Source organism: Aquarana catesbeiana, linkage group LG10 (genome assembly GCF_042186555.1).
Source record: "Aquarana catesbeiana isolate 2022-GZ linkage group LG10, ASM4218655v1, whole genome shotgun sequence".
Lineage (NCBI taxonomy): Eukaryota > Metazoa > Chordata > Amphibia > Anura > Ranidae > Aquarana > Aquarana catesbeiana.
Window position 1 is genome coordinate 126426108 of NC_133333.1, and position 12597 is coordinate 126438704.

Below are 12597 nucleotides of genomic sequence, written 5' to 3' on the forward strand. Positions count from 1 at the left end.
ACCTTTATTATTTATTATTAAAAGTGATGAATTTACTTTTATTAACTTGGAGTCAGGAAATGGGAACAAGTATATGAGCAACATTAGTACTTTACTTTGATTTATAGCTTTTGAAAATCAGCAGCACAATAAGTTACATAATGGATTCCACCATAAAGTTAATGCTGAACACCAGCCAGAATCTTTAGGAGAAATAGTAAAAAAGGTCCTAACTCTTAACCACAATTCCTCAAATCAAAGAAAGAAAATGGCTGCACATGAGCTTTAAGCACAATATAAACTCTGTTGGTTGGTAACATGGGAGTCACTAGCACTGGCCACCTAGAACACATGTTCCACATCTTTTGTTGAGTGCCCCAGGATATGCCTCTGCTATCACCCTCCATTGACTGGCCAGCATTTTTCTCCATTGTGAGGCTTGTCAAGACAACAGAGCTGAGAAAAAATTTAGCTAGACTCCCCCTAAGATCTGTCATGTCACATGACACAAGTCGAGGGAGAGCCTGAGAGAAATCCTCACATTTGGTGCAATGCAACTGGGGTCTAGTGAGTACAGTGAGGGATGGAGCAGAATATAGTTTTTGCTGAATGGCATTAGGTTCAGGGAGGAAATTTCTACTAGAAGGGGGATATTTGTGCTGGGCGGGAAGAAGATTTGTATTGGGAGGAGGGATTTGAGCTTGAGGAGATGACTAGCTTGTAGAGGGAATTGGAGGAGGAAGAGTAGTTACATACCCCTGACCCCTGAACTTTGTGCATTACTTACACCCGACCTCCACACTCTATGTGTTGTGTATCCTTAACAACTGTACTCTTTGTGTTACGTAACCCTAACCCTAACCCCTGAACTCTGTGTTATGTACTGCTAACCTCTTCACTCTGTGAATTACATGTCCCTATGCTACAGACCTCTGACCCCTGCATTCTAGCAGTACACATTCCTGAACCCTGTACTCTGTGAATTACATACCTCTTGACCCCTGCACTGTCTGCATTCTGTGTACACTGCGACAACTCCTGAGTATTAAATGTACCAACATGTGCTGGATGCTAAGAAGTCTCTGATTATTTAATCAAACAGAGAACCCAGCACAAAAAGAAGCCTCTAAGTGTAGCAAAAAGCTCTAAGTGCTTGCACAGCCTAGGAAGCCTGATCAGAGCAAACAGAGAGGGGATTTCCCCACAGGACTTACTCACACCGCTTAAAGAAAGCAGAGCCACTGGTTTCCGTCAAGTGAGTTCAAGTGAGGAAGGGATACATTTCTGGGATCATTAACCTACTCAATGGGCTACCTGTGTCATTTTAAAGCTGTCAGAGGCGGTAAGTACAGTATACAAAGCAGCAGCGGACAGCACAAATTCATAATAAACAAATACATTGATACATTTATGAGATATATCTACTCACCAAAAAGCAGCACTGGCTTAAAATTATATATATATATAAGTAGCAGAAAATATATCTGCAGCAAAAAAAAATGATAAATAATAAAAAGTTAATTTGTTTGAATTTGAATATTTCATAAAATACATAAAAATGAATATGTATTGTATATAAGGTTTGATGGGGCACATCCACGTTATAGGTAAAAAGAGAAACCCTTAAAGTGATTATAAACGATCACCTTGTAAAACAACACATTCAGTTTAAAATAGAAATGAGAGGCAAAACGTGTGTAGATATGAAAAAAACTATAAACACCTTTTTTCCCCTATTTTATAAGTGAACACATTCCCTCTGTTCTCTCTGTTCTCAGCTGCATAAAAGCTAGGGGTAGGAAAAGCAACAACACACAGTGAGCTTCCCAGCGAATGGGGAGGGGTGTCAGATCAAGTCTGACCATTGGAGGAGAGCAAGCTGATTTCCCAGCCAAGCTAGAGAACTGACCACTATGTGTTTGCCTGCTTAATGGGGTCAGTTTTTAATAGGAAAGCAGAGGGACTGGCAGGAACACCAGGGATTTCACACGTAGGAAGCAAAATAAATAGAACAGGGCACTTTTTTATATGAGTACATGGTACAACAGGCACATATTAGGAATATGAAATGTTGGGGTAACAAACGCTTTAACAGACACCACAAATAACAATGTTATTTTTGCCAATGATTCATTCTATAGTTTTTACTGTGTGGATCTAAGTGTGGAGGATTTTTTTACATGCATCTGATTATTTCAATGAAGATTTTCTTTGTGGTAGGCTCAGGCAAAGTGTTAGTTCTCAGTCTATTTTTAATGTTCAGAAAAGCATATGAAATGCAAGAGTTTAATTAAAAAAATGATTATGCTGCAGTTTATGCATGGCTCATAAATGTAGAATTATTAGAAGATGTTTTATTGTGAATAGATCCTCTTCTTTTTGCATTATAGGTTTGGACTGGTGTGAGGAAAACGGTGGATGTGAACAGATCTGTACAAGCAGACTAGATGGACCTATATGTAGCTGTGTTACAGGAACGTTGCAGGACGATGGACGTAGCTGTCGAGGTAAGAGATATCTGGAATTAAATCTGTAACTAAGAAAGAAAGCAGTTGGGCAGTTCAGTTATTAAAGTACCATATGTCCTAAGAGCCTGTCAATGTGTGAATAAATGTAATAATTTAGTTTTTAACAGGAAAGCAGAGGGACTGGTAGGATCACCTGGGATTTCACACATAGGAAGCAAGAAAAGGAGAACAGGATACTTTTTTATAGAAGTACATGGTACAGCAGGCACATATTAGGAATATGAAATGCTGGGGTAACAAACATTATTTAACAAACATTATTTAACAAATTATTATTTAGCCTGGAAAAAGGCTAAATAATAATTATTAATTGTTAGTGTAGTGCTGGTAGATTTTCAATCTACCGCTGATAGGTAAATCTAGTGGGTTACTTGTTAGAGGAAGTTAGATTTGCCTCTGTTCCAGCTTGGCTGAGTTGCGTGTAGTTCCACACTGTGCCGGTGGGTGTCGTTGTCACCATGGGCTGGTGTTGGAAAGGCAACGCGTTGAAGCGTATGAGTGCTCCTCTTTCCCAGGGACAACTCGGTGGAGGTGGTCCTCCGAGTTGCATTCTGGGAGAGGGTATTTATGGGACAGACGCCATATTTAGGGGTTCGTTTTCAGCCACCTGCTGGCCCTCCTGGCCAACAGGTATGCGGTAAGAGTACCACCTCGTGGTCCTCCGCTCCAGAGGCCCATGTCGCTGCGGCGTGTGGGTGGGCCCAGAAGCCTGTCTGGGGCCTAACACAGCAGCAGAGGAATGGTCCTGAGCTGTCTATCCTGAGTGAAGCTGGACAATCGAGGAGATCCCGGGGGGAACCCGTCATGGAAGGATCATGCAGAGTGCTGGTCTGGAGAGGGGCCTGGAGGACGTATGCTGAAGTAATCTTACTGCATAGTACTGCCAGGTTGGCTTAAATGTTCAAGTACTGTGTCTGACATTCATCGCAAACCAATACATGCTGTGGCAGAGGATCGTATGGGTTTTATTCCAAACAAGTCTGTGGCAGAGACTTTTGTTCCTGCTGTGTATTGGCTGCTAGGCAAGTGAGAGAGGCCTATCCAGGCGGGCAAAGATTGAATTCCACAAGGGGAGTGCTTTCAACTACAAGTGCTCGATTCCAAAGAATGTTCTAAAGAATACTAAAGAAAGGTATTTGAGCTTCCCTGCAACTTTCCTTCTGCCTCTTTCCTGCTACTTCCGTTATTACTTGTTCATTAAAGCATTGGAAAATATACTCAAGTGTTTGGTGTCTACATCATCCAGAGGTAAACTCAACGGGACCCTAGACCCGGTGCCAGTGAAACAGAGGTATCGAGAGTGAAGGTAACAGCCCACTTTAAACCAGCAGCTCCACCGAGAGTTATTGCTACATGTGGGGGCATTGTCCGGGATTTGTTGGCCATCGGTTCTCGCAACCTGGAGAAGTGTTTCACCGGGAGTTTACGGTGAGAGCTGGACTTTGTCAATTTCTCAGGAGAAGAAGAGGTTAAAAGTTGCAGGACTTTATTTCTGACTGTGTAGGCGGCGGGCGCCAGTGAAAGCACGGGAGCTACGTGATCAGAGGAACAAGTGGGAAGAGCCTAGCCTACTTGATACCGCGTGAGACGCGCGTGTGTGTATGTTGGCGCCAGAGAAGAAGAGAGGCCTTGTGATCGTGCTGAGAAGATCAGAGTGTGGCCATGTCTTTTTCGGTGATGCAGCCAACTGTGGGGCCCAAGATGTTCTCTACCAGCACTGCTGCGGGTGCTATGCTGACCGGAACCTTGCTTACAGACACTGGCATTCGTCTGAAATCGCAGGGGAGGTTTGTTCTTTATACAGTTGGAGATATTGAAGGACTGGGCATGCTTTGCCACAAGTGTGAAGGACTGGTCATACATCTCCGTCCATTTGTTCGCTGCTCGCAATGTGGAGAATAGTTGTTTGTGGTGGAGCAACCTACCATGTCGCCCCGTGCTTATTGTATGGACTGGGCTACAGGTATCGCCACAGTAGAAGCTGCTACTACTGCTGAAAAAGAACGGCAGGCCGTGATTTTGCCTGTTGTCACCGAAAGTGTTCCTGAGAGAGATACTGCGGTAACCAACTCATCAGCGGACATTACTTTGATTTCCGCGTCCACTACACCTATCCCTGTTGTGCCTGTCCAGAGGAAGGTGGAATATGTAAAGGCTTCCCGCGGCCGTGGTCGAGGCCTGCCCCAGAGACTGCCCGAACTGGAGAAGTCCATGTCAGGAACGGGTGAGAGTTCACAGGGGAATGTATCTGGGACTTTGTGAAAATATTTTCCAGCAGAAGAATTGAGAGATTCGGAGATAGATTTCATGTTGGATCTCTCCGGTGATGATGATTTATTTGAGACAATGTCACAAGAACTGTTATGGGCCCAGGGTGAAGACGTTGCTTTTGCCTTAACTTTTCCAGAATGGACCGCCCTAAATCCTGGGAGAACATCACCTTGTGTGGAGCCACACAGTACTGTCGGGGAGACATTGCCTAAAGTTACTACTTTATTGCCGACATCTGTTGGGTCTATGGTGAGCAAGTCATTGGACTCTTGTGTGCCTCCTGGTTTGGGGAAAAATATGTTGTTGCCCAAACTTGCACGTTTGCAGAGAATGCTTAACAAGTGTGTGGCCCGGGAATATGGTTTGGAGTTCCCATATGTTACCCAGGACATTATGCAAGAGATTGAAGCTAACTGGGAGCTGTGGTACAGTGAAGCTGTTTGGGACTATTTGTCTGTGCCTAAGCCTTTCCGGAAAACTGGATATTCTGTTGTTATGGATGAACGCTTCAGTGGATGTTTCCTACACTGGAACTATGGTCGGCACATCTATGCTGACAAAGTGGTCATTTGCAGACCAGGGAAAGATGACATTGTGTACTTTATTACCACAGTGGATAAACAAGGAAAATCACTGACATTGCCAGATCCTCGGTTCTACTGGTGATTATGGATAAAGAACTGTGGGGTATGTAGCTAGATAGTGTCAGTGTTCAGAGATCTTCGAGGTCAAGATTTGGTGTTCAGTGCTGTGTTTCCAAATCCAAGGCTCGGGGGTTTTTTCTTCGCTAGCTGGACTTCTTTCGTTTAAGATATGACATACCTAAATATACATAGTAATGGACTCCTCAAGTTATTCTAGTTGGTTCCTTAGTGGGAACAAAGGAAAGATTATAGGAAGAGAGTTTCATTTTTTTAGAATGAGACTTTGCTCCTAAAAACTGTATATATCTTGTGTGTGTGTTTAACTTTGTGTTTTTTTCAGGAGCAAGTGGATCCTCCATCAAGCTGTTAGGATTTTCAGCTAGATAGACAGTGGGGTTGTGGCAGTCATAATGTGATTTTGTTTGCGGATGTAAACATACTGTTATATAAATGTTAAAAACTGTATATTTCTATACTGTCTTTCCTTCTTCTTTGCCCTTATCCAAGTTTTATGCTCAAATACCTGCTCTCAGGCTTGGGAGTTATTATTATTTTTTGTGACAGACGTTGAGGACAACGTCTATTGTAGTGGGGGGAGTATGTAGCGCTGGTAGATTTTCAATCTACCACTGATAGGTAAATCTAGTGGGTTACTTGTTAGAGGAAGTTGGATTTGCCTCTGTTCCAGCTTGGCTGAGTTGCGTGTAGTTCCACATTGTGCCGGTGGGTGTCGTTGTCACCATGGGCTGGTGTTGGAAAGGCAATGTGTTGAAGCGTATAAGTGCTCCTCTTTCCCGGGGACAACTCGGTGGAGGTGGTCCTCCGGGTTGCATTCTGGGAGAGGGTATTTATGGGACAGATGCCATGTTTAGGGGTTCTTTTTCAGCCACCTGCTGGCCCTCCTGGCCGACAGGTATGCGTTAAGAGTACCACCTCGTGGTCCTCCACTCCGGAGGCCCACATCGCTGCGGCGTGTGGGTGGGCCCGGAAGCCTGTCTGGGGCCTACCACAGCAGCAGAGGAATGGTCCCGAGCTGTCTATCCTGAGTGAAGAAGCTGGACAACCGAGGAGATCCCGGGGGGGACCCATCATGGAAGGATCATGCAGAGTGCTGGTCTGGAGAGGGGCCTGGTGACTCGGTTGGAGGACGTATCCTGAAGTAATCTTACTGCATAGTACTGCCGGGTTGGCTTAAAGGTTCAAGTACTGTGTCTGACATTCATCGCAAACCAATACATCCTGTGGCAGAGGATCGTACGGGTTTTATTCCAAACAAGTCTGTGGCAGAGACTTTTGTTCGTGCTGCGTACTGGCTGCTAGGCAAGTGAGAGAGGCCTATCCAGGCGGGCAAAGATTGAATTCCACAAGGGGAGTGCTTTCAACTACAAGTGCTCAATTCCAAAGAATGTTCTAAAGAATACTAAAGAAAGGTATTTGAGCTTCCCTGCAACTTTCCTTCTGCCTCTTTCCTGCTACTTCCGTTATTACTTGTTCATTAAAGCATTGGAAAATATACTCAAGTGTTTGGTGTCTACATCGTCCAGAGGTAAACTCAACGGGACACTAGACTCGGAGCCGGTGAAACAGAGGTATCGAGAGTGAAAGTAACAACCCACTTTAAACCAGCAGCTTCACCGAGAGTTAGTGCTACATTAGTAATCATTAATTATTACGTCTTGCAATGCGCCAGTCTAGGTGATGGTCGCTGATGTTTTGCTTTGTCTTTTAAGGTTACTTTGCAGCAAGGAAGAAAAATCTATGCACTATATTATTGTGCTGTACTAAATAAGAATGTTGAGCATACAAATTGCTCACAAATTTAGGAAAACAATACACAATATATATTGGACTACAAACATACATACAATATACACATGAGCAAGCTATCTATCCTTCCTATCAAACGAGCATTGACAATGTATGCAACGCTGTATCCTGTCCTGGCCTAGGCCGACAAGGCCCAGGCCTAGGGCAGCACTTTGCAGGGGGGTAGCACAGAAAGGGTCCCCGCCGGCTTGTGTTACACTGTTAGTGTAGCGCCAGTCTTATGAAGCGTACTGGGCTGAGGGGCAAATTAGTCTAGCGCCCCCCATAAAGCGGTATGCGGGTGGCCGGCATTCTGCAACTGTGGGGGGCTGCTTCTAATTTTGACTGTCCTATTATCCTGGACCACAAACCTTCCTCACTGTGCTATATGTTTTCTGCTGCACCATTGGCAAGGTTATATCTTCTTAGTCCTCTCCATAAAATTATCAGAAATGTGTGCTTAAAGTAGAACAACACTTTTTTAGGCAACACTTTTTTTTTTCATTTTGGATAGAATAAGGGAGGGTTATAGCCCCTGTCAGTTTATTTTCTACCATCCCTGTCCCATTGCAGAGATTTCCCTTCACTTCCTGCCCCATAGCCAAACAGGAAGTGAGAGGAAATCTATGCAAATTAAGAGAATCCATTCCCCCCCAGGCCCTCAGAACTAGTGTCCCCACTCGAAAATTTCAGGGCGGGTCTTAAACAGCAGGGGTGTGGTCTTGACAGGAAGGGGTGGGTCATATTTAAATTAGAGGGTGCACAAGTTTAGTCAGGCCTAGGGCAGCACAAAACCTAAATACACTACTGATGTATGCGATAGGCATACACTAATAGTTACTTAACTTGGGTTGCAGTATAGATTTTGTGCCATCCTCTGGTGAAGTTCCTTCTTCCAGTATTCCAGGTGTTATTGAGCCCTCTCCTATTCCATGTCTTCTTCTAGACTGCTCTTCTTTACTTCTCCTAGTCCTCAAGATTACTGTTTCTTTTGTGTTTAAAAACATGGCTGCATTTAAGTCTTTTGTTCGGTCCCCCTACTCCCTGCCAACATCACTTCCTGCTCCACTAGCCCCCATGAACCAAGTAAACAAGTTAATTAGCATATAGATAGCCAAAGCCCAACTTTCAAAAACAATACATGGTAACTAAAATGTAATATTCCATATATTTATGCTATAAAAATCACTAAAATAGCTATAGCAAAATACCTAATCTAACTCCATTTCATCTGTGGGTAACAAAGCTAAAAGCTGAGCCTTTCAGAAGCCTGAGCTGCTCTCTCACACTGTGTAGTTGGCCCAGACTGGAAGCTATGGACTTGTCTGGTCAAAGCTTGAAACACCAAGATAGGAGGCCTTGTCCTGTGGGTCTAAGAAAATGGCACCCACCAGCCCTTTAACAGCACCCTGTTTTATCCAGATCACTGTCCCCAAAAATTACCCATATGCTTCTCATTGTTAGAGAGGGAAGTTAGAAGTCCATCCTCCCTACTGGATACATTTCAGACTATTCTGTAGAAAGCACTAGATACCACCTCAAAGCAGATCAGGAATTACTTATCTCAAGAGGGGAGATAACTGTGATCTTGCTTTGCTAATCTTGAGGGTAGAATGAATGATACCACAACAATGATAAAAGTGCATGAAGAATAGATTTAAAACCTCAAGATAGAAATACAGACAATTTATTACAAACAGGAGGGTGCTAAAAACCGTGCCAGGAGATTTAATCTCAGAATCAAGGGCCTGGTGGAATCTATTGTTCCTTGGTATTACTTGACAGAGTATGAGCTTTCCAGAATGAGGTTAGTGCTATGGCCTTGCGCTCCTAGTCATCATGCACACTGTCTGGGGACACCATCTGGTTACTTAGTTTTATACTTCCAGTTTTTTTGAGACAAAGCTAAGGGTATATTCTCTGTGTCCCATTTGTTCTATGGGGCCCAGTTCTACTGTAGCTAACTGTCGTCCTCCTTCCTAAGGGCAACTGATTTGTCAGCCCTCAGTAAACACTTAAAACAAAAAATGTTAGCTGTTAAATAAATAGTGCAATAATTAACACTCCCTTGAGATGCACCAGTGGACCCAGATTTGGGACATAAAATACATAAATACCTTCATGTAGCGCAATGCAAAATAAGAAATTAAACGTTCCCTTGATTAAAATAAATCATCACAGAACATCACAAAATATATATTAACACAAATAAAACATCTATATATTGCAATCCAATGAGGAAAATCCTATATCAATGTGATGTGAAATTCTCAATCTCTTCCACTCCTTTTTAGTGCAATCCGTGCGATACATGCAACCACCCAGTGCTTGTATTAAACTTGTTGCCCCTCTATGGGCTATCTGAACTTTGTTCCTCCACTGACTAATGTTCTTTTGTGAAGGCAGTGCCACACTCGAAGGCAGATTGCATGTAAAAACAGAATGAGAACACCCTGAGTGTCTGGGAGGCCTTGAGCTTTGTGGTATGAAGAAGAATGCTTGATATACCGTGTCTTTATAAAGAGCTTGGTCCACAGCACTTTGGGTGATTTTTTAATGTGATTTTTTAATGTGATTAATGAGAATTTTATGAGTTTTTAACTAAAGCGTGTTATACAAAGAGCACTATTGGTCCCATTCAGTTTTTACATGCAATTTGCCTGTGAGTGTGGTGCTGCCAGAGGTGAAGATTAGCCAGTGGAGGAGCAAAGTTCAGATAGCCCATAGAGGGAAACAAGTGCATATATGACCTTGATTTGTTATCAAGGTCAAAGCAATCAGGTAAGACTTTAATAGGAGCACTGGGTGGTTGCATGTATTGCACTAAATCGGAGTGGAAGATATTGAGAATTTCACAGCACATTGGTGGAGGACTTTCTTCATTGGATTGCAATATACAGTATGGACATTTTATGTATGTTAATATATACTGTATTTTGTGATGTTTTGTGATGATTTATTTTAATCAAGGGAACATTTAATTTACTATTTTGCATTGCGCTTCATGAAGGTATTTATGTATTTCATGTGGAGTGTAGTGAAAAGCACTTTGTCATGTTTAGCAGCAATCACGGTTGGTGATACATATACACAAAATAACTTTGCGTGGTGACTGTGCTGATTGATTTGTACCAGCCCCAGATTTGGGACACAATTGCGCACAGATTACTGAAGTCATTTAATGAGACCAACTATAAATTAATGCTAACATGGTATATGGTACTCTATATTCAAATTTGTTCAGGGAACGTCAGACTGTTGTTTTTGGGGTTGTGGAGTAGCTGGACATTTTAGTACACATATGGTACAAGTGTCCTAGAATCAAACATTTTTGGACCATTGTCTACCAGTTAGTTTATACTGTGCTAAGCTCCAGTATCCCTAAGAATTCCCGTAAAGCTCTACTGAATCTTAAATCAGACTGTACTCTTGGCCAGTTTATTTTTCTGACTCTCATTTTTACAGCTGTCAAGAAGATTTATCCAGTCCATGATGGTCTGGTACCTGACTGTTACACAAGTTAAACAAAAAATGTAATGGTACCTGTTTAATATAAAGTTGTCAGTCATTCTCCATGATAACGTAAAAAGATAAAAAAAAAAAAAAAGATCTAGAATCCTTGGATCTCTTACGCTTTGTCAGAAGATTTCAATGACACCCTATGGGCAATTCAATCCTCAGTGGTAACGAGGGTTGAAGCATCACATTGAGTGGAGACGTCCGAAATGGCCAACTCCAACTTCCCCACCCAACCCACCATCCTTGCCTACCTCCACCCCCCTTCACTTACTCTTCTCTCTCTTCCTGTTCACTTTTTTCTCTGCCCTTGTCTACATTTCTTGTCTTTCCTTTCTCTGCAGTATATACTATATCCTGTTAACAGATTTCCAGTGTGGTTTGCGCTACAATGTGTCTCCTCTTACACCACGAGTGATACCTCATTGCACTTGCACCTGGGTTTTGTCTATGTATACTATGCTTTGATGTCTACTTCCATATGTTTGACGTTTCTTTGTACCTCTGTGCCCTGTTTATGTTATGAAAATGTATTGAAACTGAATACTTATTTGCAGCATTCAAGCAAGCATTAGTGTCAAGAGTTTAGAGAAATAACATTGTGTGTCCCTTGAGTGACAGTCTTTTGTCTGGGTAGGCTGCTGACATCACATCCAAGATGACGGCATCTAAAAGACATCTCAGGCCTTTTGGATTTTTACACATCTATTGTACAAAATCCATTGAATGCACATATAATCTTATGGGAAGATATTTGTTAAAATGAATGGGCTGGTAACAGGGTCTCTTTAAAGCCATTTAAAGAATAATTCCAGGCATCGGCATGTTACACATAGTTACATTGGTCCAGCTTGGACCAATGTAACTATGTATATGACATACCTGGCCAAAGCCACAGGAAGCTGGAAATCACTGACGTAGACACTGCTGCTCCAGTGATCTCCATTTGTTTTTGAGTCCCATGCTGGCCTGATATCCTGTGAACACAGGAGGTCAGCTGCTCAGCACAGGTGCCATTTAGAGAATCTTTTGTGTTTTCTAAATGAATGCAAAACATTCTCTGATTTGATGAGGTGGAGAGCAAGACGTCCCTATTGGGAGAAGATAGATATAGTGGAGAAATGAGTATAGCCATGATGGGACAGGACGTTTATTATTTACAGGATTACTAGGAAGAAAGGGTAAAAAGCCTGAAAAATGAAAATGAATGCAGTCATTACATTTAAGAAGTGGTAAGCTGCCATATATAACATTTTTGCTTTTGGGTTTAGATACGCTTTAGTTTTGACCAAAGAGTGTTTGAATTAAGCACAGCAGAGACCTGTAAACATAAATAAATTTGCCTTTAAAGGTTGACATCAATTATTGAACAGCTGAATTTCAGTTAAAATAGAAGATTCCAATTTCATATTCGACCTTGTTTGTTATTCAGACAGTAATGACTGCAAATATCCGGTTTAACGTATTTGCTTATAGCATATTTATTGACATTATTCTTCTGGTAATCTGTTCATATACTGTATGTATTGCAAATTGTTCATCTGTTATTATAAACAGATCTTAAATTTACTATACTATATACTATATTACTATATTAATCTCCTTAAATGTTACATCTTAAAATGTACCTACATTCAAAAAATTAAGAGGTTATAGGGATCATTCAAAAAGGTAAATTTTTTGTATCAAATTCCTCCTAAAAAATGCTGAAGCCCGCTGTTGGCTGAAGTCCCAGAACTGGCTCAAGCAAGATTGCAACAATGAAGTCAGGATCCGCCCACATGCCTGGACCGGCACTAGACTCAGCCACTCAGTGAGCCGTTGAGAGTCTGAACCAGCCGCTTCTGCCCCCT

General features: G+C 42.2%; 1 protein-coding gene across 1 annotated transcript in view; it reads left to right on the forward strand.

Annotated features, from left to right (window-relative positions):
- Window positions 1-12597, forward strand: part of TECTA (tectorin alpha) — a 193555-nt gene that overhangs the window by 162442 nt on the left and 18516 nt on the right. Inside the window, exon 22 of the mRNA XM_073601118.1 lies at window positions 2370-2486. Coding sequence (XP_073457219.1) covers window positions 2370-2486 — 117 coding nt within the window. The remainder of the gene's footprint in view (window positions 1-2369; window positions 2487-12597) is intronic.